Below are 22129 nucleotides of genomic sequence, written 5' to 3'. Positions count from 1 at the left end.
GCAAGAGAAATCTACAGGAACTGGGCTAATCTCTAACTTCAGTAAAGTCTTAGAACCTGTCTTGCTGTTATATCTGTAAAAGACCAACACAGGGGTATAATCATCACTGCTTATGGACCTGATACAGGCTGTCTGAGGGACTTGCTTTCAGTGGGCATGGGTTATCTGATGTTGCAAAGAGGACAAAAGCTGTCTCTGCAGGAGAGGTGAGTAATAAACTAGCTTACAGGGTTCATAGGTGTTTTTACTGCTGATAGATGAGCTCATTTGGGGAAAGTATTTGTGAGATTTATGTCTAGCATGTTGCTTTTTCCAAATAGTTTAGAAGTATATTTGGCTGTTCTTGTGTTTGCAAAGGTCTGTTTATCAAAGTGCAATTGTTCTCTTCATTCTAGTGCCTTCACCAACGGGGGTTATAGTAACATCTGAAAATTTCAAAACAGTTTTGCATTGGCAGTACCCACCTATGTCTGAAACTCCTCATTTTATTGTGGAAATCATGCCTTACAAGTAAGTTCTTACTATTTTATTATTTCCTATACCTGATATTTTCTAGAAGCACATAAAAGTAGTCAGTCCATGGTAAATTCTCTTGTTTCTATGCAGTGAAGTCATGTAGGGTGAAGGTTGCTCAAGTGTAATTTAAGGCAAAATTTTCAAGTAATAGAATGGTTGAGGTTGGCAGGCATCTCTGGAGGTCATCTGGTCCAAAGCCCTTGCTTGAGCAGGTCATCCACAATTATGTCCAGTTGGCTTTTGAGTATCCCTAGGGGAGGAGACTCCACAACCTCCCTGGGCAATTTGTGCCCTCACAGGTCCTGGCCACCCTCACAGTTTTTTGTTACAGGCAGTGTATTTTACAGAATTGTTGAAATTGTATTAATTATTTCTTGATCTGTTTTACAGTTTAGGTAACTATACGGAAGTCTCAACCTGTGTGAACACTTCAGCTCATTTTTGTGATCTCGCAGAGGAAATATGTGACCCTTATTCATCTCATTGGCTTAAAGTTAAAGCTGTTGTTGGGTCACAACAGTCTGAATATGTTGAGGCAAATGAGTTTATTTTGCAAAGGCATGGTAAGTTGTAACTAAACTAAACCTTGTAATTTTTTCCAAAAATTTAGAGAGTTAGTAATTATTCCTTTTGCTCTGTTACTGCATTGCATTTGGGAATATCTTAAAGCTTGGAGTTCAGGATGAAAGGAAGCTTGATGATTGCTTTGTAGGAACTTCATGATGCTTGCTAGCTCTTACTGAGTGTCTGAGTAGGTTTCAGAATGTCTAAAGGCAAGCAGATGATGCTGATGGTGCACTCTGAATCCTTCCCATGTTCCAGACACCAGTTTAGGGTAGGAAACTGTCATCAGACAACGTGGACCTTTAGGCCTCACTGAAGTGGCAATGTATTGCTTGACACTAGAATGCCATGTAATGATAGCTTCAGGTGTCTAGGTAATACTAAAAGCTGTAACTGGATAACTAAGTTACTAGTTTGTCATGTAAATCCTTCAGGCTGCTTTGGAAAAAATCAGACTTTTAACATCAGTACTGTAAAAGTCAATTTTGTGTCTACAGTCCAGTGTGGCAGGCCCTGGCGTTGCATGGGCAGTGCAAAGGAAATGCAACAGTCAGGAAAGACTGAGAGACTTCTTACCATGCTTTGCTCTGTTCCCAACACATAGCTTTAAGGGAGAAGCTGGTCCATGAGATTCTGTCTGACTTGGGCTATGCTTTAACTGGAGCTGGATTTCTGCATTGCTGGAGCTGAAGGAGTGGAGTCCCTCTTTGCTTTCTGCTATGACTCCGTTCGCACTCAACAGTCCTATGACTTGAAATAGTGTCTCGTTTCTGTAGTTCGACAAAAGGACACAAGTCATGGTAGTAATGCTCAGTGTGGCAGTTTCCAGAAAATTGGTAGCCATGTATGGAGAAAAGAGGCAAAATCCCTTTCTTGAACAAGAAACTTGTGTTCAGTCAGACCATTAGACACAAAAAATTCACATAGGCCATTGCCATGGGAAATCCAAAGTTTGGAAACTTTGGATGCTCATGGTGAGATTTGTTTAGCTTTTCATATAGCCTTTGCTTCAGTGCAGTATTGTTTTTAACTGAGGTGATTTATGGTGGGATCTAGTCAGCAGGATCTTGTGTTTGATTCTCATTCATGGATATGTTTAATTGCTGTAAGTTTTTTCTGTTGTCAGCTGAATTTTTATGATCTTATGTGTGTAGGAAAGTGAAATTGTTTAACAATGAAATTCATCATGGACAATCTGTTTCCATTTTAGAAGCTGATTAGTTAATGTATGTAGTTAATGCCTCCATTACTTCTAAGCAACAGAGAGGTCTTACCACAGCTGTGCGATATTCACAGCATGGAAATAAAGATGTAATTCTTTTCAAATCTCTGATGAATTTTGGAAAGCTAACAATAAATACTGTATTTTATGTTAAAAGCTTTGGCCTAATAGCAATGGTGCAATGTGTTGCAGGAAAAATAGGACCGCCAAAACTGAACATCTCAAGACATGGTGATGAAATCATGGTTGATATTCACCATCCTGTATTCCCCCTTTCTTGTATTGAAGACATTTATTCATATCTTGCCTACTCGGTGACTGTTCGGAATAGTAGAAATGAGGTAGGTTCCAGAAATAAAAGTTAAAATTCAAAACACTTGTTTACCTTAAATGTCTTTACAAGGGATTTACACCTATGATGCATGGAGCTAAAACCTAAAATGTTGAGCACATTACAATGAGATATGTGAGTGAAAGGTCTGTATTTTAGTTGTCCAAATGAGTGCTTACAACAAAAATTAGATTATTGCATTAACTGTACACAAGATAAGTGTTACTGAATTCCATGCTGCTGGTTCTGCATACATGCAAACATTAGTAACTTAACTTGTGCCCCTCCCAGTTGTCTAAAGAGACATTTCACTTAAGAAAATTGCCTTTCAAGGTATTTATACCAGTTTATTTAGCAATCATGGAGGGTGAAGGTGAGGAAAATTACAACAGGTGTTTTTACTTACAGTTAGCTTTTCATATACATCCAAGTGCAAGTTTTATAAATGTGAATCTCTACTATGAACAGCAGAAATTTTAGCTGGAAAATACTATGCTCTGATCAAATATAACATCTTAAGGTAGCCAGTAATGGCCACAGAGCTTTTGCAAGGTATATGAATGATGTGGGAAACACATCTAATAGTGTTGTAACATTTTTGGAAGTAGTGGAAGGTGCTGTAACATTGTTCTAGTGAGTCAAATGATATAGCATGTCTTCCATTCTTTTTTCAGACTGAAGAGCTCGACGAGGACAACTGTACAATGCATAAGTGTAGCCTCAAAATCCCAATTCTTCCTGAAAGTTCCACTTACTGCGTTTCAGCAATAGCAATTTTTGATGATCTGATGTTTGGCACTCCATCAGAGGAAATTTGCACTCCTGTTCCTCTCAGGCAGACATTGAGTAAGAGGATTCAAATGCTATATTAAGAACATACTGAATCTGAAGACAGATCTGATCTAGCAAGTATTTGATGCTTGGGGTGCCTTTGGGAGAATAGAAAAAATAGAGAAAGCTTAGTCAATCTTCTCCAAATGCACTTTGATTGTTCTACCCTTTACAAATCATGTATTCAAGTAACCCTGAATTTTGGGGGGGGGGTTCCTGTGTTGATATTACCATACCTATTTCTATTGCACGTGAACACTGGTGTAATTAAAAAAATATCACAAATTCTCTGAGCTATATGGTTTTCATAGGCATTGTCCATTCTAGCAACTGGCTTTTTGCTCAGCCTCATCACTGAGGGTAATGTGTATATATTTTAACTGGAAGCAACTATAAACTTACAGTCACTAAATTAAGATATTACTGTCTTTTTCTTAAGTAAAGAGAACAAAAGGCAAATAGTGACCTAATTTTTATCTCTAAACATCTTACAAACATTGTGGTTGTACTTCATCGTGGTCTGTAATGTCAGCAAAGAGATAAAATAGATAGGAGCAGTCTTCTTGAACACACAGGAGCAGCTGGATGAGGGAGGGCATTAAGGAGAGTCAGACTAGTGGAGTCCTACTGTAATCATTAACAATTCTGTATTTTGGAAGATGTATTTTACTTTTATTGTACATAAACTCTGTGTAGTTATGTCAGTTAATATGCTATCACATAGAAGGTGTACAAATCTTATTATCTCCAAACTGTCACCTCTAAGGAACAAAAAATTAATTGCAAAATTCCTTTATTTCTATAAAAATGTGATTATGTATATTTAAACTGAAGAGCTTCTGTCATTCTAATTTTTATTTACTCCATAAAAGTCTTATGGATTAAGTTTTCATGAATGAAAAAAAGGTAGTAGATTGAAAAATTCACACATTGCAGCTAAACATTCTGGGCTATTAAAATTTCTGAAATTATTCTAAATGATACAGCAGGGGCTTGTTTGTCCAAAATTCTTAGTAGATTTTGCTTTAACTTCTTAGGTACACATGATATCATCATTCTGTGTGTTATTATTGGGATCTTGACGGTAATACCGACAGTGTATTGTGGCTGCAAGAAACTAAGGAAAAACAACATACAGCTGCCTAAGTCTTTGGTAAGTTCTGTAACTACTGTATGTTTATGCCAGTCTCTTGCGTTTCTTTGGTTGGGGTTTTTTGGCTTTTTTACCATGGTCTCATAGATATTTAGAATTTATGCCAGTCTAATATTCTGATAGCCTTTACAACCAGATGCCTCTTAGTTTTTTAGGGCTAGACTTCAGTCTGTCTTTAACTGAAGTAGCAGTAGCTGGTCTAGTTTGAGAACTCGGTTCTTAAAAACTCCGTGTGCGCATACCTAGGCAGGTTTGTGTTCACTCTAGTAGCAGAGACAAAGCCACAGTCACTGACACGAGAAGATACTTTTTGAGGTCATCTACCCAGAGCCTTTTGCTCAAGCACAAGAGCAGGTTAGCCATGAGCATATCCAGATGGCTTTTGGATACCTGCAAGGAAGGGGACTCCACAGCTACTGTGGGAAATCTATTCCGATGTTAAACCACCCTCATAGTTTTTCTTACATTCAGAAAAAATTCTATGTGTTTCAGTTTGTGCCCATTTCCCTTTGTCCTGTCACAGGAGCTGTGAGATTCCTTCATTAAACGGTAGTACTGGCAATTCTGCTAAATGCTACAATATTCTTAGTAATGTTCAGAGTAAGAGGAGGGAGTAATAGTTCTGTAGGAAGAGGGAAGAAGGACATGGGAAAGTCTGTTCTCACGCTGAGTAGTCACAGGGAAAAGAAGTCAACAGCTGCTCTATTTAAAAAACTTCCTGTACCCGTCCTTAGGAAACAAGATGGATGTTCCTTAAAGAGCAGCAGCACTCCTTGGTTGAATGTCAGGCCAGAGTGGAGTATCTAAGAACTACTGTTGTAATGTTCTCCTGGTGCCCTGTTAATCACAACATGAACTATCACAACTTCAAAGAGCTGCCACCGGAGGCAGTAGTAAACAGAAATCACAGCAAGGATATCTTCTCAATGGATGGAGGAAGTCTCATTTATAGAGAGTAGACAATAATCTTCGATTCCATTGTCTGTGTTCAGTTTCAAAACCCTTTAAAATGACCTCTCTATAGTGAATGCCCAAGATTACTCTGGAATTTGTGTTCTTTAGAATAGAATATCAGGAGGCAAGATTGCTCTGACTAAATGGAGATACCAAGCCAGATGTGGTCCATTTGTAGTAAAGCAGTGATCTAGTCCACTAGCTTGTGCAGCACAAGATGATTCATTTTGTTCTGAAATTATATGCACTTCTGGTCAGACAAAATGCTTTCTGAAATTCCTGTTTCCATAGACTGTGATGAAGCCAGGGGACTAGTTTGGAGGTAGCCATTCACACTGTAGGCTTTAAAAAATCAGATGAGAGAAACCTCTCTGACATCTCCAGCTAGGCCCCAATATCAAAGCAGACACTGGAGACTTTTTTGTCACGTTCACACCAGGGTGTACTTCTCTGAATATGTAACTTTGTGTCCTGTGTACATGCAACAGTAATTTCTGTGAAGACCATTCATGTAGCAAAATATGGCTCATGCAGGATTACAGTGCTGTAATCAGTGGATCCAGTGCTGTACTCAATGGATCCATACTTACTTTGGCGTTCCAGTAGCACTGTGATATCTGATTTAAAGGATTAGGAAGCAGAATATCACAAATAGAATGTGTGCTCCTTAACACCTCTGAGCTTCCTGATGCATGGTCCAACTTCACACTTGAGCTCACCTTGTAGAAACTCGTGTGTGCCCATATTCTCATTTTGCTGGGCTAGATGTTACTTTGTGTTTCCTAGGTTCCACTACCACACTATGGTTCACATGCTACATCATATTTTATTGCTAAGGAGCTGAATAAAGCCTTTAACTGTTTATAAATGTTGTTAGCTAGGTGATCAGGCACTGAGACAAGCTCCCCTGGGAAGTGGTCACTGCCCAAATGCTATTCAAGAAGCATTTGGCCCATGCTCTGAGATGTGTGGTTTAACTCCTAGGTTGCCCTGGGTGGAGTCAGGAAGTAGCCACCAGTTCTTGTTGGTTCCTTCCAAAACAGGGTATTCTGTATTTCTGTCCATTTCCAATGAAGACTCTCATGACAAATATAAGTTGTAGAGCTCATAGAGGTAGTTTCAATATAGGTGATGTGAATACTGTGGGAATGTAAAATGAGCAATTAATAACAAGCATAATTACTTTATGGTTAATCATTTGAAGTAATGAGCAAACAATTTATTTAATATGAATGATAAGTTTAATTATATGACATTATAGACTTAATGGCACTTGGAGCCTGTCACTGACCTTTGAGTATGTGTTAGATATTTCTTTCTGTACAGGTTATCATCATTGTACCTTTCCTGAGCTTGTCTGAAATTAAAACATCTAGGGAGTTCTTCCATCTGTTAAAAGGCTGGGCAAGATTTCCTACCTTAGGACTGCTAATCTTCTGTGATCGCCTTCCTGGCACCTTTAAGTAGATTCTAAAACATCATTTGAGTGACTTCCAGCAATTTGGAGTTTTCCAACAGAGGGGAAAATGAGAAAGAGTAACCATCAAGCAGCTACCTTTGCAAGTCTTACATAGTCAGAGAAAAGAAAAAAATTCCATTGCCAGTTAGAGCTCCAGAGCTTTTATACTGTATTTTCTATGCTGTTAGTGACTCCCAGGAATTGCTTATCAGTCGTGTCTTGGTCCTTCTTCCACAGTGCAGCTGTCATTTGATACAGGCAATGAATGATTGTCTTCATCAGAAAACATGTTTGTTTAAATGTTTAAACATCATTATAAACAGTAGGATCCTACCAGGACTATGCATATGTGAAATGGGACAGATTCCTTTACAAGATGTCATGTCAGTCTTCTGCATGGATCAAAGGAATCTGATCTTTCAGCAGTTCAGCTGTAGTTAAAACTCCCTTTTATTTATCTCATAAAAATTATTGCAGGAGGCTGTCTCTTTCCACCCATTGTCTTCAGTCATTGCAATTTTTCCTGTGGCTATTCCTGTACTAGCTTTTTGTTTTAAGATTTATGCTAAGGGCATACCTACTTTTAAAGGAACCCAACCATAATTTTCTGATGTGCTGTGGGCATCTCTCTCTCTGCTTTATCTTCCCTGTCTTTTTCTTCAGTGTCTTTTGTCTTTGAATGGTGGCAGATATTTTTGGGAGTAGGAAACATTTACTCTCAAGAGAAAAGTGAAAGTTGAGTCTTACTTAAGCCTGCTTTTCTGTTTTCTGCTGGTGGTTTTTCTGGTTCTGACAGGAATGACAAGGCTTTGCTCTTTGGTTATACAACATATATTTTTGATGTAGAGAAACTAATTGTTCCTGTAAATATTGACTGACACTTGCCACAAATAATTGTCATGTTAGAAGACAGAAGCTGCTTCATTGCTTTTGTGAAAACTTTTTTTTTCCCCTGTGAGCATCTATAGGGGGCAGTAACATAGTCTTCTCTTTATAAAGTTACATAGCATTAATGTTTTGTGGAACCATGCAAAGACCACAAAGATTTTTGCCATCATCCTAATAAGATTTGAAATGGAGTTGTCAAACTCTCCTTCATTAAATGTGCATCTGAAAATTACTTGGAACTCATACGTGGACACATCTTTAGAAAAGGAAGTTAAGAAAGAATTAGTAATTACCTTAGCTGTTATGGATTCCTTGGGATGTGTTATTTATCTGTGTCCTTGAGCCTGACTTTCAGCAGTGTGTCTCACTAGTCTGTTGAGACAGTGAAAGACCTGAAAGCTCAGGTGCTGTTATTGGAGATGGGAAGTTATGTGAGTACCTGCACATGCCAGGAAATGCTGCTGATACCCATCACTGGCTGTCAGTTTGCTAGGTAGTGTGAATAAAAGAAAAATATTAACTCACCTATAGTAAATACTTTTCTTCAAATAGCAACCGTATCATAATTACCTTTGTTACTTAAGATCTTTTGAATGTTACTGTAATAAGCATTCAGTTACTGTAATAAACTGATTCTTATCTTTGAAGCTAGAAAAGACTGCATGAGTTGCTAAATTGTCTTGTAGTTATGACTCAGTGGCTTTTAAAAAACCTTTGATACCGGGAAACACACGGGAGTTTTTTCTTCTGATCGCTTCCTTCTTTCATGAATGGGAATAGGAGTGTCTTTGCACCATCTTGCCTTGGTCAGAAACTTCTCAAGAGAAAAATGGGTTTCCTTTTTTGGGAAGTCTTGGATGTTCTTGTTCAGAGAATATGCATTTTATCCCCAGTCTCAAAGTATTGCCAGTGCTCACTGTGAAATGCTGGACCTGTGTAGAATGCAAGGTGATCCCTCAACACATTTTAGGATTGTGATTTTTTAGAGCTGTGTGAAAATCCTAAAAGGACAGAAACAAGAACTCAATGGGTTTTGTTTTTAACTTCTGTTTAGCCTCTACTGGTATGGGGAGAGATGGAAAGCTGAAAATGCAGCTTTTGACTATGGTTTCTGTAATACTTTGTTGTAATTTACATTTCTCAAGTATTCCACCTTACACAGAGAATTACCTTCTCTTGTCACTTGCTGTGTGATTGTCAGAGTCAGATGTTTACTAACTCCCACCCCAAAAAACTATAGATGCTGGTTCCTTCAAGATCAGTGTTGTATAGCATAAGTACCCAATATTCTCAATATATATCCAATATACTTGTGTAAAGAGATTCTCAAAAAGTGTATTAATCCTTTATGGTGTTCTTAACACTTTCAGTATCTACCCATTATTGATTGTAATCTGTTACTTGCAACTAACTTTTAAGCATCTGCTTCTTATGAATGAGTGGTTTCCATGAATTCTCATGGAAATTTCTCTGAATATTCTTTGTGTAGTATTCTGTTTCCATAACAGAAAATGAAGATCCAGAGACACGGATGGTTGAGTGGCAGCTAGTTGTAGTGTGTCAGGAGCCACCTGAATGCACTTTGCAGTGGCAACCCTTGATTCTCTAGGAGATTGCCTCACCTTAGTGATGTTCACACAGCTGTTTGTAAAGCTAACTTAGATGACCAGTAACTGCTCTTCAGGGAGTGTTTGCTTGACTTGCGGTGGTGTTGTTTGGCTGGTTGGTTTTCCTGAATTGTGATGCTTTTATTGATCCAGCCTTAGCCACAGAGTAGCATCAACAGGTATCAGGGCTACTGAGGGGTAAGATAATCAGACTGAAGTGAGAGATGAAAGCAGTTTCTATTGAATTCAGTATGCTCTGAAGGTAGGAATGTAAAGCTACAGTCTCACAACCTTTTAATCAGAGAAGACTCTTAAAAAGCAGAATCAGATTGGATCATCTGGTTTTGATGGCCCTCTCAGTTCTTACACTAGTACAGACTGGGAGGTTCTTTGTGTCTCTTTGTAATTTTTCTTAATGTTATTTTACTTCGCTTTTCCTTCTCCTGTACACATCTCTTTCTTCCAAATTTGCCTTCATCTGAATTTTAAGGCAAATTATTTTTTACAAAGTATCTGAAAAAACAGTGATTGTGTATTTCATTAAGAAATTCACGGATCTGTAATACTTGATATTGTGTGATTACACATACATAGGGAATTCCAAAATTTGTGAAAGGACACTATTAACTCTTTCTCCTTAGGCATTCTGCTATCTTCAGGGAACATCATCAAATAGCTGAAAATTCACCCTACTTTGTTTTTCATTTGTATGTACTCTTGTAAAGACATTAAAAAAAAAAAGTCTAAAGAATCTAAGCAGCCTGAAGGCATACTGTAATTGTTTAAAACAAGCTGGGGCCTGGCCATTGAAAGAATTCATACGATCAGTTTGTGGAGGGATTTCAGAGTGAAACATGAAAGTTTGTTCCAGCACTGAGGGACTGCTTAGTGGCTCTGTGAAGTAAGCTGAGAGACTTAAGCATAGAAGCAGTTACTGGATGTGTTGTTCACTTCCCTCCTCGCTGGGACAGGTGCCAGGCACTGTAAGTTACACTCATTAGCTGTAGAGTATGAAAGGTTTCCCCAACTTAAGAGTATTACATTGTCTTATTGTTTTGCTGTTTTCCTCTATGTTGGAAACTTCACAGTGTAGTGGGTGACATGAAATGGATTTGATCCTTGCAAATATGCTTGCCCAAAGTAAGTGGTTTTGAGATCTTGCATACAAGTGTTACTGGAACAGTTGAACTCATGGACATAGGCCAGTGACTGTGCCAGATTTTAATTTTGCAGTTTTGTTTTGGAATTGGTTATAATGATGTTAAATTTGTTATTATCAACTTCTATATTTTTCCAGCTTTCAAACTCAAAGTTGTTTTTTTTCCCCCATTTAGGTCAGTGTGATGAGAAACCTGAACACAGGTGCCCTAATGGGACCAAGATCAGAGGGGAAGTACATGTCTGTAATATCAGCCCACTCAGAGTTGCCAGTGAATGGTGAAGTAACCTTACTGGAGATAGAGCCAGAAGAACAAACTGTTAGTCCTGTGAGTTCCTGTGATGGAGAATCTTCTGTCCCTTCCCCAGAGGCACAAGCCAAAGCAGAAAAGGTGCCTGTGCAGGAAAGCACAGAGGAGGTCTCTTTTGATGCTGATGAACAGAATTGCGAAGGAAAGGAGAGTTACTTCATTTCTAACAGTAGCCAAATGGATATTTGCAGTAAGTCTTCAGGGTCAGAGATTGCTACCACAGAAACACAGCAAACAGTCATTCCAAGCAGCTGCTTCAAGTTTTCTGGCTATGACAAGCCTCATGTCCCATTGGATATGCTGATGATAGATGTTGGTGAAGAGCAGCCTGTGAATGCTTACAGGCCAACTGAGTAGCCAGGATGAAGTGCTGAAGTGCTTAACCACAACTCAGAAAGAACAGCATTACTAAAGCTTGTGGAAAGTCTGGGTTAAATTGTAAACATCTACAAGTTGTACTTGTTCTGATCAGTGCACAATTGAAAATAGTACCTGAAAATGGCATAAGAAGTGTGGGGAAATTTCATAATAACCACTTTTTTAAATGCTTTTATATATGATATAACTCATTATTTCCTATTTGGAATATTGCTGTGGTTTTTAACAATACTCTATAGAAAACATACCATCAACTATAAAACAGCAGCTGTACCATTATTCACTTCTGCTTCAAATCTTGTTCAAAATTAGTTCAATGAACATAATGCTTAAGAAATACTTCACTTGGTTATGATAGACATGTGCAAGAAATGTTTGAGAGTTTTTACTATTACTGGAGGTATCCTCTTGCTTATCTTCTTCTTTTGAAGAGTATTTTTATATTAAGTGCTCTTAGTTCTTTTAAATAAGATTATGCCTATAAGCTCTTCCTGTATATCTTAGGAATTTGATTCCATATCAAAGAAGTAAGAAGTAATGGCCATAAACTAAGGACACAAGAAGTTCACCTCAACATGAGGAAGAACTTCTTTGCATTGAGGATGGGTGCCAGAACACTGGAAGGAGCTGCTCTAGGAGATCATGGAGTCTCCCTCTCTGAGGACATTCAAAACCCACCTGAACTCATTCCTGTGTCAGCTGCTCTAGGTGACCCTGCCTTTCCAGGAGCGTGGACTGCATGATTTCCAGAGGTTCCTTCCAACCCTAACAATTCTGTGAATTTGTAGTCTTTGCTGTTAACTTCAGTACAGCAGCACCCATTTGGATCACCTAGTGGTGTGAATAACCATGTCACATTCTGGCAGAATATATTAGCAAGCTGACTGATCATCACTGAGAAAAAAAAGTCTAATGGGTGGTTGCACAAATTCTTTAGAAAATGTCTTCAAAATTCAAAAGCCTGGTTTCTTCTGGGACACTTCTATCCTAATTTTTAGAACAATATGTTTGTTCACTAAATAGAAATGAATAGAACTTCTTCCAAGCATGTTTTCTAGCAGGATGAAAATCACTGCCATTTCCCCTGTTTTAATAACATAACTCAGGAACTACATAAAATCACCCTCTAAAAATATGTCTCAATACAATAGAAAAATAGTGTGGTTAAGTTGTACTTCATAAGTTTTATTTTCATCTGCCAGCCTTCTGAATTTTGTGTCATAGAGTTGTAGTTGTGAAAACTGAGGAATAAGAATTTTATATTTTTATATATTTTTTTCATATTGAAAACCATGCAATCCATTTATTTCCCTTTAATCAAGATTTGATAGGTATTTTCTATTTGTAGGAAATGTTTATAGCAATTATTAATAAAGTTTAGTTCAGGAAAAAAGAACATTTTACGGGTACAAGTTGGTCCATTTACACAAAATTGTGGGTTTGTTTTAAAAGACATTTCTGTAGGATGATCAGAATTGTTAGCCTGTTACAGCAGATAGTTTTAAAGGAAAACCAGTGTCACAGTACTTCTGTCCTTACATTTCTCAGTGACATCAGTATTCTTAAGGTGAAGGTTGTTTACACAGCTGTTTCAGGAGTGCTTCTGTTCTTGTCCATATCAGACATTGACCACATGGTACAAAAGATTTAAAGACAATAGCTGTTTTTCCCATCACTACTCACAGGAAGGGTAACAGATGGGTTACCAGGGTTTTGATCATTTTAGGAAAAGCCAAATCAAGCAGGTGAATTTTGTAGTTATGATGTCACAGAAAGCCCAGTTAGTAATTGTTAGCTGTCTATGATTTGTTTCTGCATTATATTCAAACATAATGAGACCCCCTAGCAACTTTTTCAATGTCATGTTCTGGGTTGAGTTCCCAGAAGGCAGTGCTTAGTAACTTACTGCTCAGATGCACTAGTGTGTAGGTCTCCCCATGGCAGAGGTACAGAAAACAACACTTTTGGTGTTACGAGAAGGCTTTTTGAAAATCAGCATTAATTGCACTTGAAACTTCAATTAAACTGACTTTCCAGGTAGTGATGCTGTTCATCACTGAAGCTTCTAGCAGGCTGTCTACAAAGTAGATGAGTAACTGTCTTGTGCAGAGGTTGGAGTTAATGTAATTTCTTTCTGAGTGTGGAGGTTTGTTGATGAATAAGAATTGCAGTAAATACCTCAGGAATTTATAAATGTCAGAGAAGTGCTTAAGTTAAACTTGGCTCTGAAGGGATAAAGAGAGCTTCAGAAACTGTAAAGTTATTCTTGTTTTTTGGGAAGAAGTTTCTGACCCAACAATTTGCTGAGTATTTTCTTTGCAACTGCTCAGAGTATTTAACCTTGCACTTGGTAACTTGTTTTTCTTCTGTCAGTTTTATAAAAAAAAAAAAAAATTGGTGTTGTCCAAGAACATCAGGAATTAGCTCTGGCAGTTATTGGATTTGATGTATCTGCCACAAAACCAAGATTCTGTCAGAAGCATGTAATTTTTTTAAAAATTAGGTTTACATTCCTAGCAGTTCATCAGGAAACCCTGGTGCTGTTAGAACTAAGACTTAGCATCTTAGTTTTGTGTGAGCTAAGTGTTTCATTGTTCTGAAAGATTTTCCTTTGCTGATACAATGGAAGAGGAATGCAGATAGTGGAAGAGGAATGCAGATAGACACATTTTAAAACCAAGTGACTATCTCAGGTTCTTGTCTCTTACCCCTGCAATACAACTACATTGTACATTCTTCTGAATCTTTCAAATCACATGGAGTCAAGTGTGAGTAAAAGGACCCAGCCAGGAGCTAGGCTATCATTAGGAACAGCAATGTTAAGATCAGTAAGAAATGACACAAAAATATATCATAACATAAGGGGAAAATGTGTCATGGCAGATAGTCACATGTATTGGAAAGGTGGTGTTATTTTAGAAGCTGAGAATCACTAACAGCAGTATGAGTGCTTTGTACTATATCACATATATATACAACAGACCTGCTCTTGAAATAAAACAAGGTTAAATATACTTTTAAATCAAAATTTCTGAGCTGTAAATATAGAAGCCACTGAACTAGCACCATCCCTGCAGTTTGTCTTCTGTGTGCTGCATACTTACCTAATGGCACAGGGATAGTTTAGATGATTAAATTGCTCCAGCCAGCTTAGAGCTTTTCTAGTTGTGAAATAAAGAAGTTTAAGGGTGCACAAGGCACAGGATTCTTTTACCAGCTGTGATTAGCTGAAAATGTGAGGCTACAGTGAGACACTATGTGTTTCTGGATCAGTAAGCTGTGTTACCACCAGTCCTGTTTTTAGCAGTTGCCAGTAGTGGTATTGAAAGCCTAAAAGCAGGGCAAGTCATGGTGCTAATCTCTGGATACAATCCAGCAGCTTGCAGTGTGACGATTTCTTGGGATGGGAATGGAAATACCTTTCCAGCTACAGCTAGTTAGCCTTGCTTTTGCAAGTTCTCTAATACCAAATATCTGAGCAACATCATTTGCAACCTGTCAGGTAATATTTATCTATACATTTTCACCTAATAGAGTTTGCTTAATTGATTAATATTCTTGTGATTAAGTAGTTTGCTTGAGCTTCTGAATATTCATACATAGCGCCTTGATCCAGAATATGAAAGTGCCTAATGTTTATACATTGAAAGTAATTTAATATTCATGCCTTTTATAGGCCTATCAGCTATCCAGTGTGACACATTTATAAGGTTTTGCCACTTGAAACCTTTTCAGCTGATTTTTACTCTTGTCCTGGCTGCTTAGCACTCTTCCCTTTCTCTCACTTCAGGGTGATTTGGGTGATGAGGTAAGACTCCAAAACGTTATATCCTGTGAAAGAGGACTTCACAAAACTTTGGCCTCATACCTGCCAACATTTCTAAGAACTTCTTTAGTTCTTGTTCTTGAGTGGACATTGTAATTTTTATTATTAGATCTGCAGTTAACAATGAGGTATTATGGCAGCACTGTGCACTGGCACAGAAACATCAAATCTGCTTTTGTGTGGTTTTCCACATAAGTCAATAATGTAGTTTAAAAAAAATAATTGTCAAATATACTGACATTTGTGCAAACAAGACAGTTGCCTGGAACAGATGCACATGCTTTTAATTTGTTTTTTATCCGTCATAGAAGATTGCAGAAAAAGAAACTTGCATGAGAAAGCCTGTTTTTCTCAGGGTTAGGAATAACCAGTTGCTCTGAAGTGATTCCATGTAAACAGTTGAGTATTAGTAATTAAGAGATGTTGGTACTTGGCTCAAATTAATAGTTTCAGCACATCTTAAAAAAACCAAAAACCCAAAAAGCAAAAACACACAACCAAAATGACAAACCGAATACAAAGCACCTTTTATCTTAGGAAAAGGTGACCTGTGTAGATTCCTTTAGTGTGTATTTTATAGTTCAGTCCCTTAACTATGAAGTTCTTGTTTATTAATACACTTTCTATATTCCCGAAATGGATGCCATCATTGGGCTGAAATCTGTAATGAAAGTCCTGTAAATACTGTACAGTTTAAATGTTTTTATATGTAAATAAAAAAAACCTAAGAAGGGAAATGTGTGTCCTTGCCTCTTTATGACTGTTAGCTTTTGTTCTGAAGCCTAAATGTGCTTTTGAAGCTCTCTCAGTTCATGTTACTTACACGGTGTATGCTTGAGCTTTATTGAGAATCAAAACACTGTCTGGGGGAGATGTGTGTGGCCCATCTGTGTGTGTGGATGTGTGCAGCAGTTCCTGGATCCTACTGACCATCATCATCCTCAGCATTGCAGTTTCTCTTTTGCCCTTTGATGCTGTTGAAGCAGCCTGCAGTAACTTAAGTCCGGCCCTATTGCTTCAGCCTGGGGCTGCTTCCTTCTGTTCTATTTTAAAATTATGGACAGGTATGAAATGGTCAAACCATTTGAATGGATTAATGCTACAGAGAGGAAACAGTAATAAGTGGAACTTATTACTGTTCATTAGAGGTTTAAAGATCACAGAAGTCTTATCTGTGTGATGTTTTAATTTCTGCTGTCTAGCCACAGCTTGAAAGAGGAAAAGCATTACAAGCAGAGCAAACAATGAGCAGGCAAACCAAGAGGTTCTTCTGCCTGCCAGCTTGCTATGTGTCCTGCAAAATTAATCCTGCAGTTGTCCCATCCTTGCAATGTTCACAGTACAGCAGTAAGAGTATTGACTCTGATACAGCTTTTTTTTCTGTGCCAACATCGCTTGAAAAACAAACTCAAAGACTGGACATCCCTTGAGAGATGCTCTTTCAAAAAGAGTACATACAATCCTTTCAGACTGAAAATACAGAGTGAAAAGAACAAAAATAAATACACTTCATTTTCTTTCTGGGCATGACAGTGTAGTGTTATATTTTGTGGCACATCTAAGTTTATAGCAGCTCAGTTAATAGCAGGAAGGGTGGAGGCCATGTGCAGTTCCATTCCAGAAAACAGGAAGTGTATGTACTGTTGTGTGCTTTCTGCTACCAGGTTTGGTAGAGTTGAGGCCTGTGCTAACCTGCTGCAAATGTGAACAAGTGTGAGATAAATTATAACAAGGAAGGAAGAGTTGCAAAAGCTTGTCTGAATGGCTAGAGGGCAGTGGTTGCAAGGAGGTAGAGAGCATCTATGCCATTTCTCAGTCCCTTCTTCCATGTGGCTTCATCTCAAGTATCAGTCTGGCATTGTATCAGCTTTTAATACAGTACTAATTCATACTTACTAATACTCACCCCCCCAAATCTGATAAGAAATTGCAATAAACTACTGTGAATTTGGATGGCAAATTACAAAGAATTAATTTGTCTATTGCTTCAGGGTCTGCAGCAAAACTAGCAAACAGAGAGATACACCAAACTTCATTTAAGATGAATATGGAACAAAGCTTTTTTATCTTTAAGAATAACAGAGTAATCTTATTGGTTAAACAGCCATGTTGCAGTAGACTCGAAACTAACACCTCTGAGAAGTGTGAAAACCAGTTAAGTGTGAAGGGTCCTGTCCTGAAAAGCTCAGAACAGAGTCCCGAATGCTTAGGAACTATCCACACAAGATCTTCAACACTGTATTTATTAAGGAAAACAAAAAAGTATTATAAAACAGTGTATATACAAATACAGTAGGTATTTGGAGACAGTGGTGCTAAAGATCTTTGTAAGAATGGACTTCTTGGTTTGCATTTCTTGGATGATGGAGAATGATAGTGAGAATTCAAAAGACAATCATATAACTGAGCCACAGGATGAAAGTGTGATGCTTGCAAATTTCTCCTTGCAGAAGAGATGAGTGAAAGGCAGATTCTCTTTTTTCTTCCTTGTATTTCTTTTTTCCCTTGGCCAGGGAAACCCCTGGAACTTGCATCTTTCCAGGTTTTATTGTCCAAAGTAGCTACCAGAAGTGTTTGCTCCTTCTACAGCCCAGTTTTTGATGACGAATGTGAAGGCAGACATCCCAGTTCTGCGTGTCTTTTCCCAAGTGCAGGCCTGCCAACACCTTGCCCTTCTTGTGCCATGTGCTGAGTCAGCTCAGTGTGGTCTGGACTTGGTGATTAGGTGCAGAGGCTTCGAACCACTCCCTGCCAAAAACAATATTAAAAAAATTTAAAAAATCAGTGTGTGGGTCATATTCTACCAATATAGTAGCTGCCTCTGGTGGCAGTGTGTCAGAGAGCATTGGCACTACCAGAATTGAGCCTTTCTTTACTTTAGTAGGTGGACCAAGAAAGCATGAGCAATGTTTGTGATGTACCTCTCCAGTTTTATCTGGGGGTTCGGTTGGCTGAGTGAGCACTTGGCACCTTTACTGTGCTATGAAGATTACCTAAGAAAAACCAACAAATTCTGGAATATTAATTTCACGTCTCCAAGTTGTTAGATTTTGCCTGCAGATTATTTGGTGAGGGATCCACACCTAAAATGTGTGTCTTAATGGGCTTAAACAAGCTACAGCACTCCTTCATGGTAGGAAAAAATATAATTCTATGGCTTTTCAAGTGAGAAAACCAGACAGTTTTAAGGGAACTTGTCATTTAAATGAAGGACTTGGAGCTATCTTGGGGTTTGTATTAATTTCAGTTCCTAATGAATGTTAGTGTTGGTTACTAACTTCCCAGTCAGTTCAGTGTGTTGCACATGGTTAAATAAATACTCCATGTGCAAATGATGACTCACTACGTTTGAGCTTTCAGGAGATCTTCATCTTTATTATGGTCAAAAGTCTCCTTATGTAGATGCAGCTACAGCATTGGTATTTCTAACTGGAATCTTTAAAATGCTGTGTAACAGTGAGGATGAGGTTTTTGTGCAGGAAGCAGGGAAGGCACACACTGTGCAGTGAAAGTCTGCGTTGTTCCTCAGAAACTTCTCTGTAAGAGCTCGTGTGATGCAATGTCTCTTCCCTACAGAGCAGGGAAGAAAGATCCAAAAAGTCCCTCCTGCCTGACTGTGGGGGTTTGCTTTGCTTTCATTTTAATTTTTGTATGCAGTGTAGTGATTCACTTTCCAGTCCCCACTGAGCTGGCAAAGGGCTGTCCTGCTGCACATGACACACCAGAAGAAGCTGAGGGAGCTGGAGCCCTTCAGCCAGGAGGGGTGGCACCCAGGAGAGATCTGATTGCCAACTACAGCAAACTGTAGCATCTGCAGAAATGGCAGACTTTTATCTGAAGTAAAAGCACAGTAAAAACACAAAAAGCATCCATCATAAATTGCAGCAGAGGAATCCCACTAGGATATGCAGGAGGAAATTCATGTTAAAGGTGGTTAACTGTGGGATAAAATTGTCACTATCCCTGTGCTCAGGCTGGACAGAATGACATCCAGAGTCCCCTCCCAAGACAGGTTTTCCTCTGAGTCCACACTGGCTGTTTAGAAAAGACTGAAAACTGTGGCTCCAATTGCGAATAGTCTTTAGAGTAACACGAACCACTAACATTTTTTATTTTTGTGTGAAATGCTACACACGAGAGAGAATTGCCTTGCCTCTGGCAGTTACTAGAAGTATTCCCTGTATGCTTTGGCTATGCTTTCTTCATCCTCCCACACCCTCATCCAGGCATGTAAGCAAAACCCATCCACTGCATATATCAGACTTGCATCTGAAAAACCAAAGGTTGTGCTGCGGTACCAGTTTCAGGGTTACATTTTCCCCTCTTATGTATGGGAAACAACTCTTCCAATGGCAAAAGAATAAGAAAGAGTAACAAGGAGGTGGTCCTTTCAAATGAAATGAGTCAAGCAGCTTTCAGCAAAAATACTTGACTTTTACCTCTGTGTAGCAATAATCTGTCCTCAAGAGAAAGCAAGCTGTTTACACAGCATTCAGATAGGTTTCTATTCCAGCAATGGAAAAAATTCTCATACCCATGTTTTTTTATGTTGGGTCACAAAAATATCAGTCCTGCTGTTTCACAATGGTTTGGATCACAAAGATTTTGCAGTGTATAAGTTAGGATGAGCTAGCAGCATAACTACTTATGTGGATTCTTCTGGGCTAAGTAATACACTTCAGCTTTCCATTTCTTCATAAAGTACTGCTCAGAGTAGCCTTAACATTGCTTCTAGAAGTTCTCATATTTGAAATAGCACTGCAGCGTGCATCATCCTGTGTTCCTGATAGTGTAGATTTTGAAATGTGCTATATACACTGTATATACACTGTATAGTTATTCTGTGAGACTCCAGACACACATGTACATGTCTGCATGTGTGTGTGTGTGCAGCTGCTCCTTGTGACTGTGCTGATCTGTATCCCACAAAGCACCGAAGCAGTGTGACTGAGGCCCATGACTAGCACAGGTGCTAATAGCCGGCTATTGCAACAGCAGCTGTTTCAATGACAACAGAAAGTGTGTGAGGAGTCAGCGATTACTGCAGAACACCAGCTCAGCTGCAGATAAAGCACTATCGGAGTGCAGTGCGCAGGAAACGCTGGGTGTTTTCCAGCACCCATGTGACAGGCATTTCTCTCACCACGTCGCACAGCAGCCTTTTCCGAGCAAAACCCACTGGTGCCGGCAGGCTGGCCCTCAGCTCTGCTTTCCTAGGAGGAACCACCATCAAAAGGAACTTTGACAAAGGTCCACACTTCAGCTCCTGGCAATGGGCTGCTTCTCGGGATATGGGAAGGTGTGTACAATTCAAGTAAACAAATACATGACCTGTGACTAAACACTGATGACTTTTCAGTCTAGTGATTGGTTTGTAAAAGTTCCCTATTCCCGTACTTGAGCTCATATAACATGATGAAATACTAATTGAATTTGGCGTGGGAAACTATTTAAAGTAAATAAACTATTAATTTTTTTAAAAATCTGCAGCTGGAGATAGAATTTCTGACTTCTGCCTGCATTTTGGTGGGGGTTTTTTTGTCATTTTTTCTCAGCTCTTTAATTCCCTTAATTTGTTTGACTAATTCATTATTCAAAGCTACACAGTTAGCCTTTTACTAAATATGGGGCAGGTTTGGTGCTAGTATAATGAGGTACAGGTGATCAGCTGAACTGGGACCCTGTGCCCATCTATCTGACCAAAATCAGCTTCTTGACTAGATGTTGTTCTGTTTGTTCAATATAACTGGTGGCCTTTAAATAAGTTCATTTGAAACAGAACTTGCACTTTTTTTGACCCGACAAGTCTTCTGTTTCCATGTTTTCCAAAATGAAAGATTATTTCATGACAATTACTCGTTACCAGACAGGTAGTCTTCACATCCATTACTCCTTTTGTGAAAGCTGTTACACAGGCCTGCGCTAAGTCTTATAAAATCAGCATTTTTCTCCTCCAGCTTATCATCATGAGTTTGCAGAAAGAGAAAGCATCCTGACATTTGCTTAGCTGCACTAGTGCATGAGCAGTGAAGTACCAGTGGGTGTCAGCAACGGGGAGTTTTCGGGGAGGGAAGAGACAGGGCCAAGCCTAGGCAGTAGCACGGCATTCACCACCAGCAACAGAATTGTCTGAGCTTTCCACACATCCCAGGAGCACAAAACTCATCTCCCACCAGGCAGACTGCATGTGGGATTAAAGCATTTGCAAGAACAAAGTGAGATTTTTTTCACCGGAGAGCCCCAGCATCCCCAGCCCTGGGGTCAAGCTTGTAGGGATGGACATATTGGGCAGGGAGGATGCAGAGGATAACACTGTCAAATGCCAATATTTGTGCAGGCAGTGTTGCAGCACACCTGCACCAGTTGGGGCACACGATTCCGAGCAGTCTGAAAGTCCAACCCAGAGTGGCACTTTGCCCTATGGGCTGGGCTTATCTTCCTAATCTCAGTCTGGAGGCTGTCAGTCCTGCAATATCCCCAGCATCCCAGCATCTCCCCTGCAGCCAGCATGGGATGAACGTGCTCCTCAACAGCCAGAAGTGATTTCACAGCCCCTCATTCCTCCAGTGACAGCCCCCTAGATGATGTCCTGCCACCAGCACACCTGCAAACTCCAGCTCTTGCTTTTGGCCCAGAGGCAGTCCATCTAACCCAAAGCACATCCCATGGGTAGGTCTTTTATATCTTTGGAGCAAAATTTCTTGCGTTCTTCAGCTCTGAGCAACTAGTGAGCTGAAAATAAATAAATAAATCATTAAATAAATAAATAAATAAATAAAATACTAAAAATCTTAGCATGGCAAGCAAGAAAACTGTGACAAGTTTATGGGGTAAAGCAATTTTGGCAGACATCATCTAGGAATTAGTGTCTTTAAAAAAGGACTTTTTCATAATGGCTTGGTTCATAATTAGTTCCAAACTCTGCATGACC

The 22129-nt window shown here is 39.0% G+C and overlaps 1 protein-coding gene across 1 annotated transcript; it reads left to right on the top strand.

The window, feature by feature from the left end:
* The first annotated feature begins 389 nt into the window (after positions 1-389).
* Positions 390-15935, top strand: IFNGR1 (interferon gamma receptor 1). Its single transcript, XM_014306672.2, has 6 exons — positions 390-510; positions 907-1079; positions 2495-2643; positions 3308-3479; positions 4502-4617; positions 10860-15935. The coding sequence occupies exons 1-6, from the start codon at positions 467-469 to the stop codon at positions 11349-11351; spliced, it is 1146 nt and encodes a 381-aa protein (XP_014162147.1). The 5' UTR covers positions 390-466; the 3' UTR covers positions 11352-15935.
* Positions 15936-22129: the final 6194 nt, after the last annotated feature.

This window comes from Geospiza fortis, unplaced genomic scaffold (assembly GCF_000277835.1).
Source record: "Geospiza fortis unplaced genomic scaffold, GeoFor_1.0 scaffold162, whole genome shotgun sequence".
NCBI lineage: Eukaryota > Metazoa > Chordata > Aves > Passeriformes > Thraupidae > Geospiza > Geospiza fortis.
Note: the sequence above shows the minus strand (reverse complement) of the source record. Positions and strands in the feature narration are given on the sequence as shown.